Source organism: Ostrinia nubilalis, chromosome 21 (genome assembly GCF_963855985.1).
Source record: "Ostrinia nubilalis chromosome 21, ilOstNubi1.1, whole genome shotgun sequence".
Taxonomy (NCBI): domain Eukaryota; kingdom Metazoa; phylum Arthropoda; class Insecta; order Lepidoptera; family Crambidae; genus Ostrinia; species Ostrinia nubilalis.
Genome location: NC_087108.1, coordinates 132,084 through 145,133, shown reverse-complemented (window position 1 = coordinate 145,133; position 13,050 = coordinate 132,084). Strand labels below are relative to the sequence as shown.

The 13,050-nt window shown below is 39.0% G+C and overlaps 1 protein-coding gene across 7 annotated transcripts; it reads left to right on the top strand.

The window, feature by feature from the left end:
* The first annotated feature begins 1,049 nt into the window (after window positions 1-1,049).
* LOC135081976 (uncharacterized) lies at window positions 1,050-7,219 on the top strand. 7 transcript variants are annotated; one of them, XR_010259314.1, is made up of 3 exons: window positions 1,050-2,495; window positions 4,004-4,171; window positions 5,695-7,219. XR_010259314.1 is itself a non-coding variant. In XM_063976728.1 (3 exons), the coding sequence occupies exons 1-3, from the start codon at window positions 2,789-2,791 to the stop codon at window positions 5,698-5,700; spliced, it is 495 nt and encodes a 164-aa protein (XP_063832798.1). In that variant the 5' UTR covers window positions 2,596-2,788; the 3' UTR covers window positions 5,701-7,218. The 7 variants fall into 7 exon arrangements, 6 of the variants coding, with proteins under 6 accessions (XP_063832797.1, XP_063832798.1, XP_063832796.1 ...); XM_063976728.1 differs by lacking the exon at window positions 1,050-2,495 and adding an exon at window positions 2,596-3,109 and having other exon boundaries at window positions 5,695-7,218; XM_063976726.1 differs by lacking the exon at window positions 1,050-2,495 and adding an exon at window positions 2,596-3,311 and having other exon boundaries at window positions 5,695-7,215.
* The last annotated feature ends 5,831 nt before the right edge of the window (window positions 7,220-13,050 follow it).

Genomic DNA, 13,050 nt, shown 5'->3' with positions numbered 1-13,050 from the left:
TGTTCTAAACGACATGCTCTGCAAGATTTGACCTTATTTTCTATATCTTTGTCTATGTTCTTCCAATAAACATAACTACGAGCTAGTAACTTCGTTTTCAGAATACCAATATGGCCCGCATGTAATTCGTTTAGTATCTGCATGTGTAAGTTTTTTGGAATAAATACCCTGCTTCCTTTTAAAATGCAATCATTTTGTAGAGTAAGTTCATTATCTGTGTACCCATAATGTTTCAGAGATCGTCCTGATTTTAGCGCTTCTAGTATAGGCTTAAGTTCATTATCTTTAGCAGTTTCTCGAGCGATGACTTGCGGCCCCATCTCCAGTGTGTTAATTTGCTGTATTTGGTACGCGCAATGCTGGTCTATTGAATTTTCTTTAACATTTTCTACAGGAAATCTGGATAGGTAATCTGCATTGGAGTTATTCTTTGAAGTTCGGTATTCAATATTGTAATCGAATCCAGATAAAAAATGTGCATAATGAAACAATCTCATGGTGCTGAGGGCTGGCAAGGTTTGGTTCGGGTGAAAAATCGAAGTTAATGGTTTGTGATCAGTAATTAGTGTAAACTTTCGACCGTAACAGTAATGGAAGAATTTCTTTAACCCCCAATGTATAGCTGTTGCTTCTTTGTCAATTTGACTATACTTCTTTTCACTTGAAGTTAAAGATCTCGACGCAAACGCGATTGGCCGTTCGGACCCATCAGGGTATCTATGAGAGAGAACAGCTCCCAATCCGAGCGGTGACGCATCAGTAGCTAGAACAAGTGGCCTGGCTGGATCAAAATATGTCAATACTCTTTCGCTAAGAATTTCTTTCTTTATATTATCAAAACTGGTCTGGCATTTCGAATTCCATATAAATTCCGTTCCTTTCTTCAGTAATTCATTCAGAGGGTTTGTAATTGCCGTTAGATTTGGTATGAATTTATTATAGTAATTTGCCATGCCGAGGAATGTACGTAATTCATTAACGTTCTTAGGTGGTTTCGTTTGGCATATGGCTTTTACTTTGTCTTTGTTTTTGTGTAAGCCATGTGTCCACATCCGTAGATGTAAACACGGCTTAATTTCATACTGAATGTGTCTAATGTGTCTATGCCTTATTTTTATGGTTAATGTTGGCAACACTAAATTTTATATCTCTCTTCCCCATCACACTCTCACCAACTCGTACTGGTTTTTGTAAATATTGTGTTTTTATAAATAAAAGTCAAGATTAAAGTACAAAATCTTATTATTTGTATGTTCCACGAACATAAATGGTGCCGAAACTCTATAAACAAGCTTCGACAATAAACTTCGAGCAACGAAACCACACCTTCGCCGGCCGGCAAGAAAAGTAAGCTGATTTCACTGCATATTGCTGAACATACACTTGCACAAGAATAAATAAATCGAAGGCCAATCAATACACTATTGTGCCATATTGATTTGCAAGTCGCAGTAGCCAAAAGTGAACAATTTTATTCAACTTTGCAAGAAAATAACCGGCCGCCATTTTTTGGTTCCCTTTACTTTGCATCGAGAAAAAATATTACCACGCCCTGCCATTTTTCGCCATGACCATGGATAGCGATTCGGCTGAAAAGGAAGTGGACAAGAACGCAAGGAAAGGTATCATAAGAAAAATCGCACAGTGTAAAGCGTCGTTGACAAAGGCAGAAAATTTTATCCGCACATTGGAATCGCCAATCAACAAGGACGTGGTATCTGCGCGGCTACAACAACTGCAGGAGGTGCTGCCAAGGCATGAGCAGCTACTGATCGAATTAAGTACTTTGGACGACACCCTTGATGAAGACTATTTCGGAAACGACGCGTTCGAGGACCGGTATTTGGCGATCGTGGCGAGCCTTCGAGGCCTACTGGCGCCGCAGCCGCCGTCGCCGGCTCCAGCATCGGGCGCGCAGCAGTCTACAGACGCGTGCGCTACCAGCGTGAGGCTGCCAGAAATAGACATTCCTGTGTTTGACGGCAAGGACTACACAAAATACCACTCGTTCATCGAACTCTTTAGTGCAGTGATAGATAATAATTCTAAATTAGCCGCAATTCAAAAGCTTTTCTATCTTAGAAAATACTTAAAAGGTGAGCCATTGTCATTAATCGAAGGATTACCCGTCACCGGGGACTCATATGGAAAAGCTCTTGAATTGTTGAGAAATAGATATGACAATAAGTTTCTTATTATCACTAACCATGTACAAGAGCTGCTAGACTTCAATCCACTAGTAAAGGGAGCGGCTACCAACTTAAGAGAGTTAGTGTCACATGCTCGCCAGCACTTAGGTGCACTGAAAACATTAGGACAACCGACCGACAGCTGGGACATGATAGTTTTACCCATTTTGTTGCGAAAGGTCGACCAGTTTACTTGCAGAGCCTATCATTCGGAGCGTGACACCACAAAGCTGCCCCTACTGGATGACTTCTTCGCTTTTGTGGAGCGGAGAGCTAGCAGCTTCGAGGAGAGCCAAAGAAGTGAAGGTAAGAGCAACAATAATAATAACACTTACAAAACTAAAGTGTCAAACTATGCAAGCAAAACTGCCACACAGTCGTGGTCTTGCAAATATTGTGGTGAGCAAACACATAGATTATTCAAATGTGACAAATTTCTAGCCATCTCACCAGAGGAAAGGCTCAATTTCATTTCACAAAATAATTTATGCAAAATATGTTTCAATTCTCACACAAATAAATGTAAATTTCACTTCAAATGTGAACAGTGCAAGGACAAATCGCATAATACTCTCTTGCACTGCAATGAAAAAGTATCAATGCACAGTAATTCTAATGTTAGCACAATATTGCTGCCCACCATCAAGGCCAAAGTGCTCTGCCGGGATGGCAAATCACACAAAGTAGTCCGGGGACTAGTTGACAGTGGCAGCCAAGTGTCATTTATGACAGCTGACTTAGCAAAAGCATTGCAATTACCGCTAATTGATAGCAATTTAAATATCACAGCCTTGGGGAAACAAAACAAAACAACCTCAAAAGCTGTCAATGCTGAATTTGTGTCACTTCAAAATAATTATAAGTGCCAAGTTAATTGTTCCATAGTGGACCAAATTACAACCAAGCTGCCACAGCAACAAGTAAGCTGGCAAAATATACAGCTGCCAGACTCTGTGGTGCTTGCAGATAGTGACTTTGACACTCCGGGAGACATTTCATTTCTGCTGTCAGCGGACATATTCTTCCAAATATTGCTGCCTCGCAAAATCAAGCTGCAAAATAGTAATTTGTATCTTATTGATACCCAGTTTGGTTCAATATTGTCAGGTGAAGTAAACAATAGTGAGTTTTGTGCATCCAGTCACCATGTCACCTTGCATGCTATATGTGACAACAATGTTGATCACCTCCTACAAAAGTTTTGGGAGACTGAAATGGTCCCTGAAACGAAATTGGAGGTTACAGCAAAGCAGGATGCCTGCGAAGCCGAGTTTAAAAGCTCGGTACAGCTCACCAGCGAGTTTCAGGTGTCCCTCCCGCTCAAAGTCCCCGTAGATCAGCTAGACCTAGGAAATACATTTCCTATAGCATCAAAAACATTAAATGCCATCGAAAAAAGGTTAGCCAAAGATGATCAATTAAATAGAAATTATAATGACTTCATGAATCAATACATAGAAATGGGTCATGCAAAGGTCATCCCACTGTGCCAGTCAAATTTAAAAAATGCATATTTCATGCAACACTTGCCAGTCATAAGGATCGATAAAAAGACCAATAAAGTAAGAGTTGTTTTTAATGGTAACACAAAAGCTAGTTCGCAGCATCAAAGTTTAAATGATGTTTTGCTAAATGGCCCTAAGGTTCAAAAAGATCTCTTTGACATTCTGATTTTATTCAGGTCATTCAAGTATGTAATGTTAACGGATATCAGGCATATGTACAGAGCTATAAAAATTGATCCATCATTTAGGCATCTACAAAATATATTATGGAAAGATGAAAATAATCAAAGAATTATTCTGCAATTACAGACAGTCACCTATGGACTCAAGAGCTCAAGCTACCTGGCCACCAGATGTCTCCAGGAGTTAGCAGACCGGTTTGGGAGCAATATGCCGCTGGCTGCTGAGGTCATCCGGACAGCCATGTACGTTGACGATGCTCTTTTTGGAGCACAGACCATCGATGAAGCTCTTGAGGTAAGAGATCAATTTATAGACCTGCTAGGACGTGCCAATCTGCAGCTGCATAAATGGGCTGCAAATGATGACCAATTACTGGCTGGCATACCAGCTGACAAGCAGCATTTCGAAGAGCATGAGCTCGGTAATGAGGACCTCTCAATGAAAGCTTTAGGGGTCTCATTCAATGTTAGAGATGATGTTTTTAAAGTGTCATGTCCTATAAAGCGGGTGCAGTCCTGGAATAAAAGGTCCATTTTGAGTGTCATAGGCTCTTTCTTTGACCCCTTAGGGCTCGCTGGGCCAATAATAGTTCGAGCAAAGGAATTTCTACAAAAAGTGTGGAAGGAGAATCTCGAGTGGGACTCGCCCATACCAATGTCATTGCTTAAGGCCTGGTTAACATTCTATGAACAGCTAGAACAAGTGCCTACAATTTCTGTACAAAGAAACATAAATATAAATAATGCGCAGGTAATACAATTGCTAGGATATTGTGACGCTTCTAGCGTCGCCTACGGCTGCTGCATATATATAAGGGTTATTCAAGGCAGCAAAGTAACCACAACACTTTTGTGTTCAAAGTCTAGAATTGCTCCAGTAAAAAACGCCTTGACTATACCTAAGCTAGAGTTAAATGGTGCAGTGTTGCTAGCCAAACTGTATTGCAAAGTCAAAGCAATCTATGCTAAAATTAACTTCAATGCTGTACATTTATTTTCTGACTCCCAAGTTGTTCTGTGTTGGTTGAAGTCTAGCAGAAATAATATACCGGCTTATGTCAAAAACAGAATAAATTTAATAAATTCAAGTACTACAGAATGTAAATGGTTTCACATAGATGGAGCTTCCAATCCAGCTGATTGCTTGTCTCGAGGCTGCAATCCCCAAGACCTGCCATCGAACACCTTATGGTGGCATGGGCCTCCTCAACTTGACTCACTGGAGTATGAGCCTTCACCATCATTGGCTTCATGCAACCACTTACTTTGCGAGAGGGGACCTGCCGAGAGCGAGCAAGCAGCTTGTTTGGTTGTGACACAAGAACCACAATTGTTTGAAAAATATTCTTCATGGTTCACTATGCAAAGAATTGTAGCTTGGATATTAAGGTTTAAATTCAATTGTTTAAATAAACATAATAAAATTAAAGGAAATTTGACTGTAAAAGAATTGTTAAATGCTCAATACAGGATAATTTCTATAACGCAAGGCTTGTATTTTCCTTCGGAAATATCAAAAATAAAAAATAATTTGCCAATAAAATCTAATTTAAAAGCCTTGGCTCCATTCATAGATGGAAATGGCATAATGAGGGTTGGTGGCCGGTTGCAAAACGCCCCAGTGCCATACACGCAAAAGCATCCGATTATTTTGCCCAATAAGTGTCATGTCACGAATTCAATTATTCAAAATGAACACTGTGTATTAATGCATGCTGGTATCACCCTCGTATTAAGTAGTCTGAAACTTAAGTATTGGATCATTAGCGCCGGTCGCGAAGTAAAGAAAATTATTAACAAGTGCTTAAAATGTTACAGGTTTAAGGCTCAAGCAGCCAGCCAGTTTATGGGATCCCTGCCCTCCGATCGCGTCACCGAGAGCCACCCGTTCGACAAAGTTGGAATCGACTTCTGTGGTCCGTTTCAAGTAAAACAATCGGGCATGCGGAGGGCCGTTGTCACCAAAGGCTACACACTGGTAATTGTTTGCTTCGCCACTAAGGCTGTCCACCTTGAGCTAGTTTCAGACATGACAACTCAAACATTCTTAGCAGCCTTAAAAAGATTCATTGGCAGACGCGGTATTCCCGCCATTATTAATTGCGATAATGCACAAACGTTTAAAGGAGCCGACAACGTGCTCCACGACTTGTATAAATTAGTCAATTCCAAAAAGCATCAATCTCAAGTGAGTGTGGCTGCTGTAGAGAAAGGAATAACCATTCGCTACATCCCCTCCTACTCCCCCAACCACGGAGGCCTCTGGGAGGCCGCCGTTAAGAGTTTTAAGTTCCATTTCAAAAGAGTGGTGGGGGAGAATAAATTCACGTACGAAGAATTGACCACTATTTTATCCGAAATAGAGGGTATCCTGAATTCCAGGCCCCTCACGCCGCTTTCAAGCGACCCTGCAGACCTAACAGCCCTAACCCCAGGACACTTCCTGACTGGTCGTCCACTCATATGTATCCCTGAGCCGGATCTAACCGATATCCCTCTAAATAGACTAAGATTCTGGAGGCGCTGTACTCAGGTCAAGCAACATTTTTGGAAAGCCTGGTACAGCCAATATTTATCGCAGCTAAATGTTAGAAACAAGTGGAGCAAACAGTTACCAGATGTGGAAGAAGGCAGTTTAGTTTTACTAAAAGGAGACAACGTTCCCCCGCTGCAGTGGCCCATGGCGCGAGTGACGCGGGTGTTTCGGGGAAGCGATGGGAGGGTAAGGGTCGCGGAGCTCAAAACCGCTACTGGTCTAACCCGTAGGTCTATTAATAAAATGTGTATCCTTCCCATAGATTATTAAGTAACAAGCCATTTTAAAACTGTTAAATAATTTTTAACCATAGGTTTTTAAGCAAATGTTAACTTGTAGTTATGACATGCGAATTTTATTAAATATTTATGGCAATTTTGAGTCTGTAAACTGTGATAACTAAGTAGTAATATGTATAGGGTGTTACTTAAACTTAAGAATAAAGATTTAATTAAGATATAACTTCAATTGTATCATGCAAGTCATTACTAATGTAACTTCATGACTATTACTGTAACTGCATAACTATTAACGTAACTGCATAACTATTAATGTAACTGCATAGCTATTTTTGTAACCTTTTGCCCGGGAGAATGTCCACATCCGTAGATGTAAACACGGCTTAATTTCATACTGAATGTGTCTAATGTGTCTATGCCTTATTTTTATGGTTAATGTTGGCAACACTAAATTTTATATCTGTCTTCCTCATCACGCTCTCACCAACTCGTACTGGTTTTTGTAAATATTGTGTTTTTATAAATAAAAGTCAAGATTAAAGTACAAAATCTTATTATTTGTATGTTCCACGAACACCATGCTCGTCAATAGTGTGACCTAGGTAGTTAATACTGCGTTTAAAGAAGTGACATTTCTCTTTATTCACTCGCAGATTGTTTTCCTTAAGCTTTAAAAGAACTTCTTTCAATCGTTGACATAATTGACTTTCAGATGATCCTTGAATAATTATGTCATCAAAGAAACATTTTACTCCGCTTAGTCCTTGAAGCAGTTGGTCCATGAATCTTTGCCAAAGACTTGGTGCTACTTTGACTCCAAACATTAGTCTATTAACCTTGTATGTTCCTTTATGTGTGCTAAGGGTTTGTAGTAAGGCGCTTTCTTCGTCCATTTCCATATTTAAGTATGCTTGCGTAATGTCAAGTGTACAGAAAATTTTACCTCCATTCATCTCCGAAAATATGTCTTCAATTATTGGAATCGGATATTTTTCATCTTGGATAACTTTATTCAATGTTATCTTGTAGTCAGCACAAAGTCGAATTGAACCATTAGGTTTTACAATTGGAACGATCGGCGTGCCCCAATCAGAATGATCAATTTTTGTAATTACGCCTATTTTGCAAAGGCGATCGATTTCTTCATCTACTTTCGGTTTAAGAGCGTAAGGGATTCTTCGAGGTTTTATAAAAATTGGTTGTGTGTTCTCTTTTAAATTGAGGTGTGCCTTGTAGTTGGGGATTTTACCAAGATCAGTTCGGAATACTGAAGAGGCAAATTCTTCTAATACTTGGTCTAATATATTATTTTGAGGTACTGATTCAACTAATCGAACATCTGCTAGTTCAATGTTTAATTCTTTCATCCAGCTTCTACCAAATATTGGATCAACATTTTTGTCAATAATATACAGTTTACCATAGAAATTTTGATGTTTGTAAATTCCTTTGATGTAAACGACTCCATAAGGTTTAATTATTTCTCCGGTGTAAGTTCTCAGTTTCATATCAGTTTTGAAAATCTTTTTATTGATATTCAGGGCTTTGTAGTCGGCAAGGGACATCGATGACATTGAAGCACCCGTGTCAAATTCCATCTTAATTGTTCTATTTTCTATGGTGATAGTAATCATATATCTTTCTGTGACTTCACTTTTGATGAGGTTAATATCAGCTATGCTTTCATCACTTACAGAATTCAATCCATCATCAATCTGATTAGTCTGTGTCCCTTTCAAGTATACTCTTGCCAGATGTCCTACTTTTTGACATTTTCGACATGTAGAGCTGATTGCTCCGCATTCATTTGCACGATGATCAGGCTTCCCACAGCGAAAACATTTACCTGATAGGTCTTTAATTGACCTAGGTGATTTTCGATTCATATTCTGCATCGCTGGTTTTTTATTAGAACTGATTATTTTGTTGATGCAATCAGTACGTTTTTCAATATCAGATGTAATTTTTAAGCTTTCTGTTTTACCCAATTCATTTGCTGAAGCTATTTGTAGTAATTTAGCAAAAGAAGATGTGTCCGGTTCTTGTAATATTTTCGTACGAATTTCGCCATCTTTAAGTCCTCGTATAAATTGTAGAGATAGGAAGCTTTCTGCGGTAGTTTTCTTGCAATTCATGCATTTGAATTCACAATTTGATGATAGTTTCTTAAGTTCTGATGCGTACATTGCAATGGTTTCATTCTCTTGTTGTATTCGGGAAATAAATTTATGTTGTAAAGCCCAAATGCTGGGTTTAGGGTCGATGTATTCGTCCAATATTGCGGTAAGTTCTTCATAAGTTTTATGTAGTGGATCGTCTGGTGCACACAGATCATATAATTTCTCATGAAGTTCTGGTGGTAATGTAGATAGCAGAATGTATATTTTTGTTCTAGGCTCAACGATTTTATTTATTAGAAAATATACCATCAATCTCTTATTAAAATTTCGAAATGACTCTTTTTCGTGTAATGGTTGAAATTGTAATTTCGGTACATTTCCAGTTGTAATGTTTGTAATCGAAGATGTATTTTGTGAATCCTCATGAGTGGATCTATTGTTCGTACGTAATTTCAAGAGTTTCGTTTTTAAAGTAGTACATAATTCTTCTATTTCGTACCTTTGTTGAATTTCCTGTTCTAACAATTCTTCGTCCACTTGAGATTCTATTTCTTCTTGTGTTTCTAGAAATTTTTGTAATGTATTTTCCAATGACTGTAGTCGTGATTCAATCTCTTCGTTACATAAGTTTTCCTGTACGTTCAAGTAATTTTCTGTTCGTGTAAGGGTTCCTCGTAGTGCAGCTCGCACTCTGGTGTAGTTTTTATTTGAATTCGGCATCCTGTCGCCAATTTATTACATAAAATAATATACTTGATAAATATCGAATGTTTATTTACATGACTATGTCATAACAATGAAATCGCATGTTGCTAAGCAACCATAAAGAAGGTCAGACATGACAAGAATATTATTCGTTCGTTCGTTTGCGTCAGCCAAATGACGTCCACTGCTGGACAAATTAATGCCTCCGCTCCGCTAAGGCTTCCCATAACGACCGGTCCGACGATCTGGTGAAGGTCGCGGGAAGAACTTGGATACTGGCAGATTATTATTTTCTTTTAAAAACCTGCATATTTGGTACCTGGATGCGGGCGGCACACGACCGGTCGTTGGGGAGGCCTTTGTCCAGCAGTGAATGTCATTTGGCTGAAACGAACGAACCTACTTATTTTTGTATTTTTTTGGGCTATCTGGAAGAGACCACTTGCGAGCGGTAAGTCTGCCTACCAACCGTCTTGTGCCATTCCAATTTTATCATACTTAGATTTAATCATGATATTTTTCGTGCAATTTTGGCTCGGTCGGTAAATGACAAGAAGTCGCGACAAAATAAACTTTAGTAGAGATTGCTCTTGTCGGAGGCCAACGCTTTAGGTCGCTGCCCCATCTTAGCTGGTTAGTTTTTCATGCAATAAATACGTTGTGCGTGCGCTTTTCCATGGACGGAAAATGCGTGTCGGAACTCCATGCTTCCCGCTCACTACGAATATGTTGCGTGCGCCGGCGCTGGAACCAAAGCTTATTTAGACGTGGACAGTGATGTGCAGCTTCCAGCCTGGCCGCCGGCCAGAAACTGAATTATTGCTTGTTTGCTTATTAACATGACGCTACGCCATGTTATTTATTGGTTTTAGTTTAATACATGTGTTAATTAATTTAAAGTAATATAACAACTACATCTTTTTGGAGAGTGAAGAAAAAAGGTGGTTATTTGCGGTTAGTGTATTTTTCTGCATTTTAATAAGCAGACACACAAACCACAACAAAAGCCAATTAAAGGTTACAAACCTAACACAATACTGATGGTTAATTAAATTGCAAGATATGCATATCTCGAGACTTTCAAATGTCGCCTCAAGCCTTGACATTTCCAAGCCGGGCTCGTATGCGCGCGCGCAGTAGTACATGTGACACATATTCTGTTTATCATTGAAGACTGCAATTCACATGTCCATGACAAAAGCCGATTAACAGCTATTTTAAATTGTACGCACTTTACGTTAACTGTTAAATTAAGGTGAAAAACCTTGAGTGGATTCAAAAAGGTGTAAATTTTTTAGCAATTTCATAGAACAGAATAAAGTTGCCACACATCATAAATGCGTCCAATGTGTCATTATAAATGTAATGTGTTACTAAATAAACGCCAAATCTTGAAAAGTGGATCTTTCTTCACAAACTCTCGTGAAAATAGAGGTCTTGTTTAGTTTAGTTTTTAGATTGGCAGGCCCAGGGGACCTAGATTCGATTGTCCGGATTTGTCCGCCTGTGAAATGGAAAATCACTTTGTATCGGGTCCAAGTTTGATCAGGACTGGCTTAAGTCTACAAAGTTTTTCCGTCCTTCGAAAGGTAACGTTAAGTTGTCCGGCCAGACTGAATAGCTCTTATAGAATAATAAAATCTTATTTACATAACTAGGTGAGTATAGTCCTTTATGCAATAACGTGTGTTATCAGGAAACAGCTTTTGAATATCCTTAAAATATGGATTTCACAAGCATTTCATACCCAATGGAAAAATGGTAGAATTAGTATAGATTTGGGTTACATAATAGTTTAAGCTCTCAATATTATAAATACGTAACTCATAACTGAAAGTATTTATGTATTTTATCATCAGAGTTGTGAAAACCTTCCACTACCCACACGATGGATACAGTTCGAATGCAAAGTAAATATAGCCAAAAACTACTCGCTGCTCAATCAATGAAGATATAATTTATGTTTACACTCAGTAATGATATACAACGATGTTTTGATTCAGTCGAATCTGTAGACAAAGCCTGGGGGCGAGACGTCAAGGACGTATACAATATTGTTGTACTCGAGCGATCGGGTGATCGAGTCGGAACACGTTAATTAGAGCCTTCGTGATTGACAGACGTAATGAGACCTGCTGAAATACACACCGGGAACTTTTCAGAAATCAAGGGATGTCGAGAATTATAATTTTCCCCTTAAATGTTAACGTGATATTATGTTCTAAAGGTAATGAACGTGTAATGATTTTATTTTTATCGAGAATTATAATTTCATTTTGCTGTCTCCATTAATTATAGAGTCGCTGTATCCTATAATAATTTATATTTTACTAGCTTTTGCCCGTGGCTTCACCCGCGTGAAATTTAGTGTCACAGATCGGCATAAATTATAGCCTATATGTCAACTTGGGTTACAAACAATAATACTGTAAAGTTTCAACAAAATCCGTTCAGTAGTTTTTGCGTGAAAGAGTAACAAAGATCCAGACATCCTGACATCCAAACTTTCGCATTTATAATATTAGTAGGATAGTAGGATAGGATAGGATGCATCCATCTAAGTACTCGTTAAATCGAGTTTAAAATAGATAAATGCGCATCAAAGTTATGTAATTAATTGTAAGTAGGTATAATGGTAAAGGAGTTTTAATGGCACATTAACATAAATATTCTGCAAATCCAGCGATCGTATTGTTCAGAGTAATTGCATCGAGCGCGAGCCGCCATTGTTGTATAACGATGTCACTTGGATGCGCGCTCGGAGGTGAAGGTGACTGTTTTGTTCAATTGAAAGTGCGCAGGCGGGGGCACCAGTGGTTGCAAGTCCGTAAGAATGGTACTGACGTCAATGTTTTATCACCTTCTTTTTCTAATTGTTACCCCTGGAGTAAGTATATCTTTTCTTAAACCTTTCTTTGTCATCCGCTTTGCTTTAGAGGGAAATCGAACCTTAACTTCAAAGTCCTCCTACGTTCTTCTGTTTATTTTTATTGCGGATCCAATGAAAGTTTAACTTTCCCCCGAGAAAAACTCGACCTTCACTGGTTGGGTTTTTATTGGAGGTCAGGCTGTAGATCCCGGCTACACAGGAAGGAGTTGCAGCGGTCGGAGCGAGAGGTGGGAATAGTCCCATATTATTACACCTTGACTCATATATGCCCTGAGCTAATTATGCTGTAATTACAGATGATCTGAACTTGATGACGTTGACTAGTAAGTACTAGTTAGTACTGGAACTAAGATATATTTCGCATATTCAGGAATTGCATCATACAGTGTTTCCTCAACTCCCAACATATGTTTTGGGTCTTTATAAATCTGGTCATCTACTGCCAGGTCAGTCAACGATTCAGTTTTTGTCAATGAAGAAGTAACCTTGTGTCTGAAGCAAAAGGATTTGTGATCACGATTGGTGCGTATACCACAGTATTTACCGAAGAATCTCGCAGCCTATAAGAATTTGCAAAAACGCGGCTAATTGTTCGCTATGGCGGCGATGGCGGCGATGGGGGCCTGCGCACGACCCGCAAGAAGTATAATTGCCACGCTTTTGTTGCAGCTGGCTGATGACAGC

What these genes read in the sequence shown, in the direction of transcription:
- LOC135081976 (XM_063976723.1), top strand. Translation starts at nt 2,789, where the DNA reads ATGCACAGTAATTCTAATGTTAGCACAATATTGCTGCCCACCATCAAG. An exon ending in CCAAGCTGCCACAGCAACAA is followed by an intron (nt 3,110 to 4,003) that starts GTAAGCTGGCAA and finishes CTGCAATTACAG; the next exon opens with ACAGTCACCTATGGACTCAA.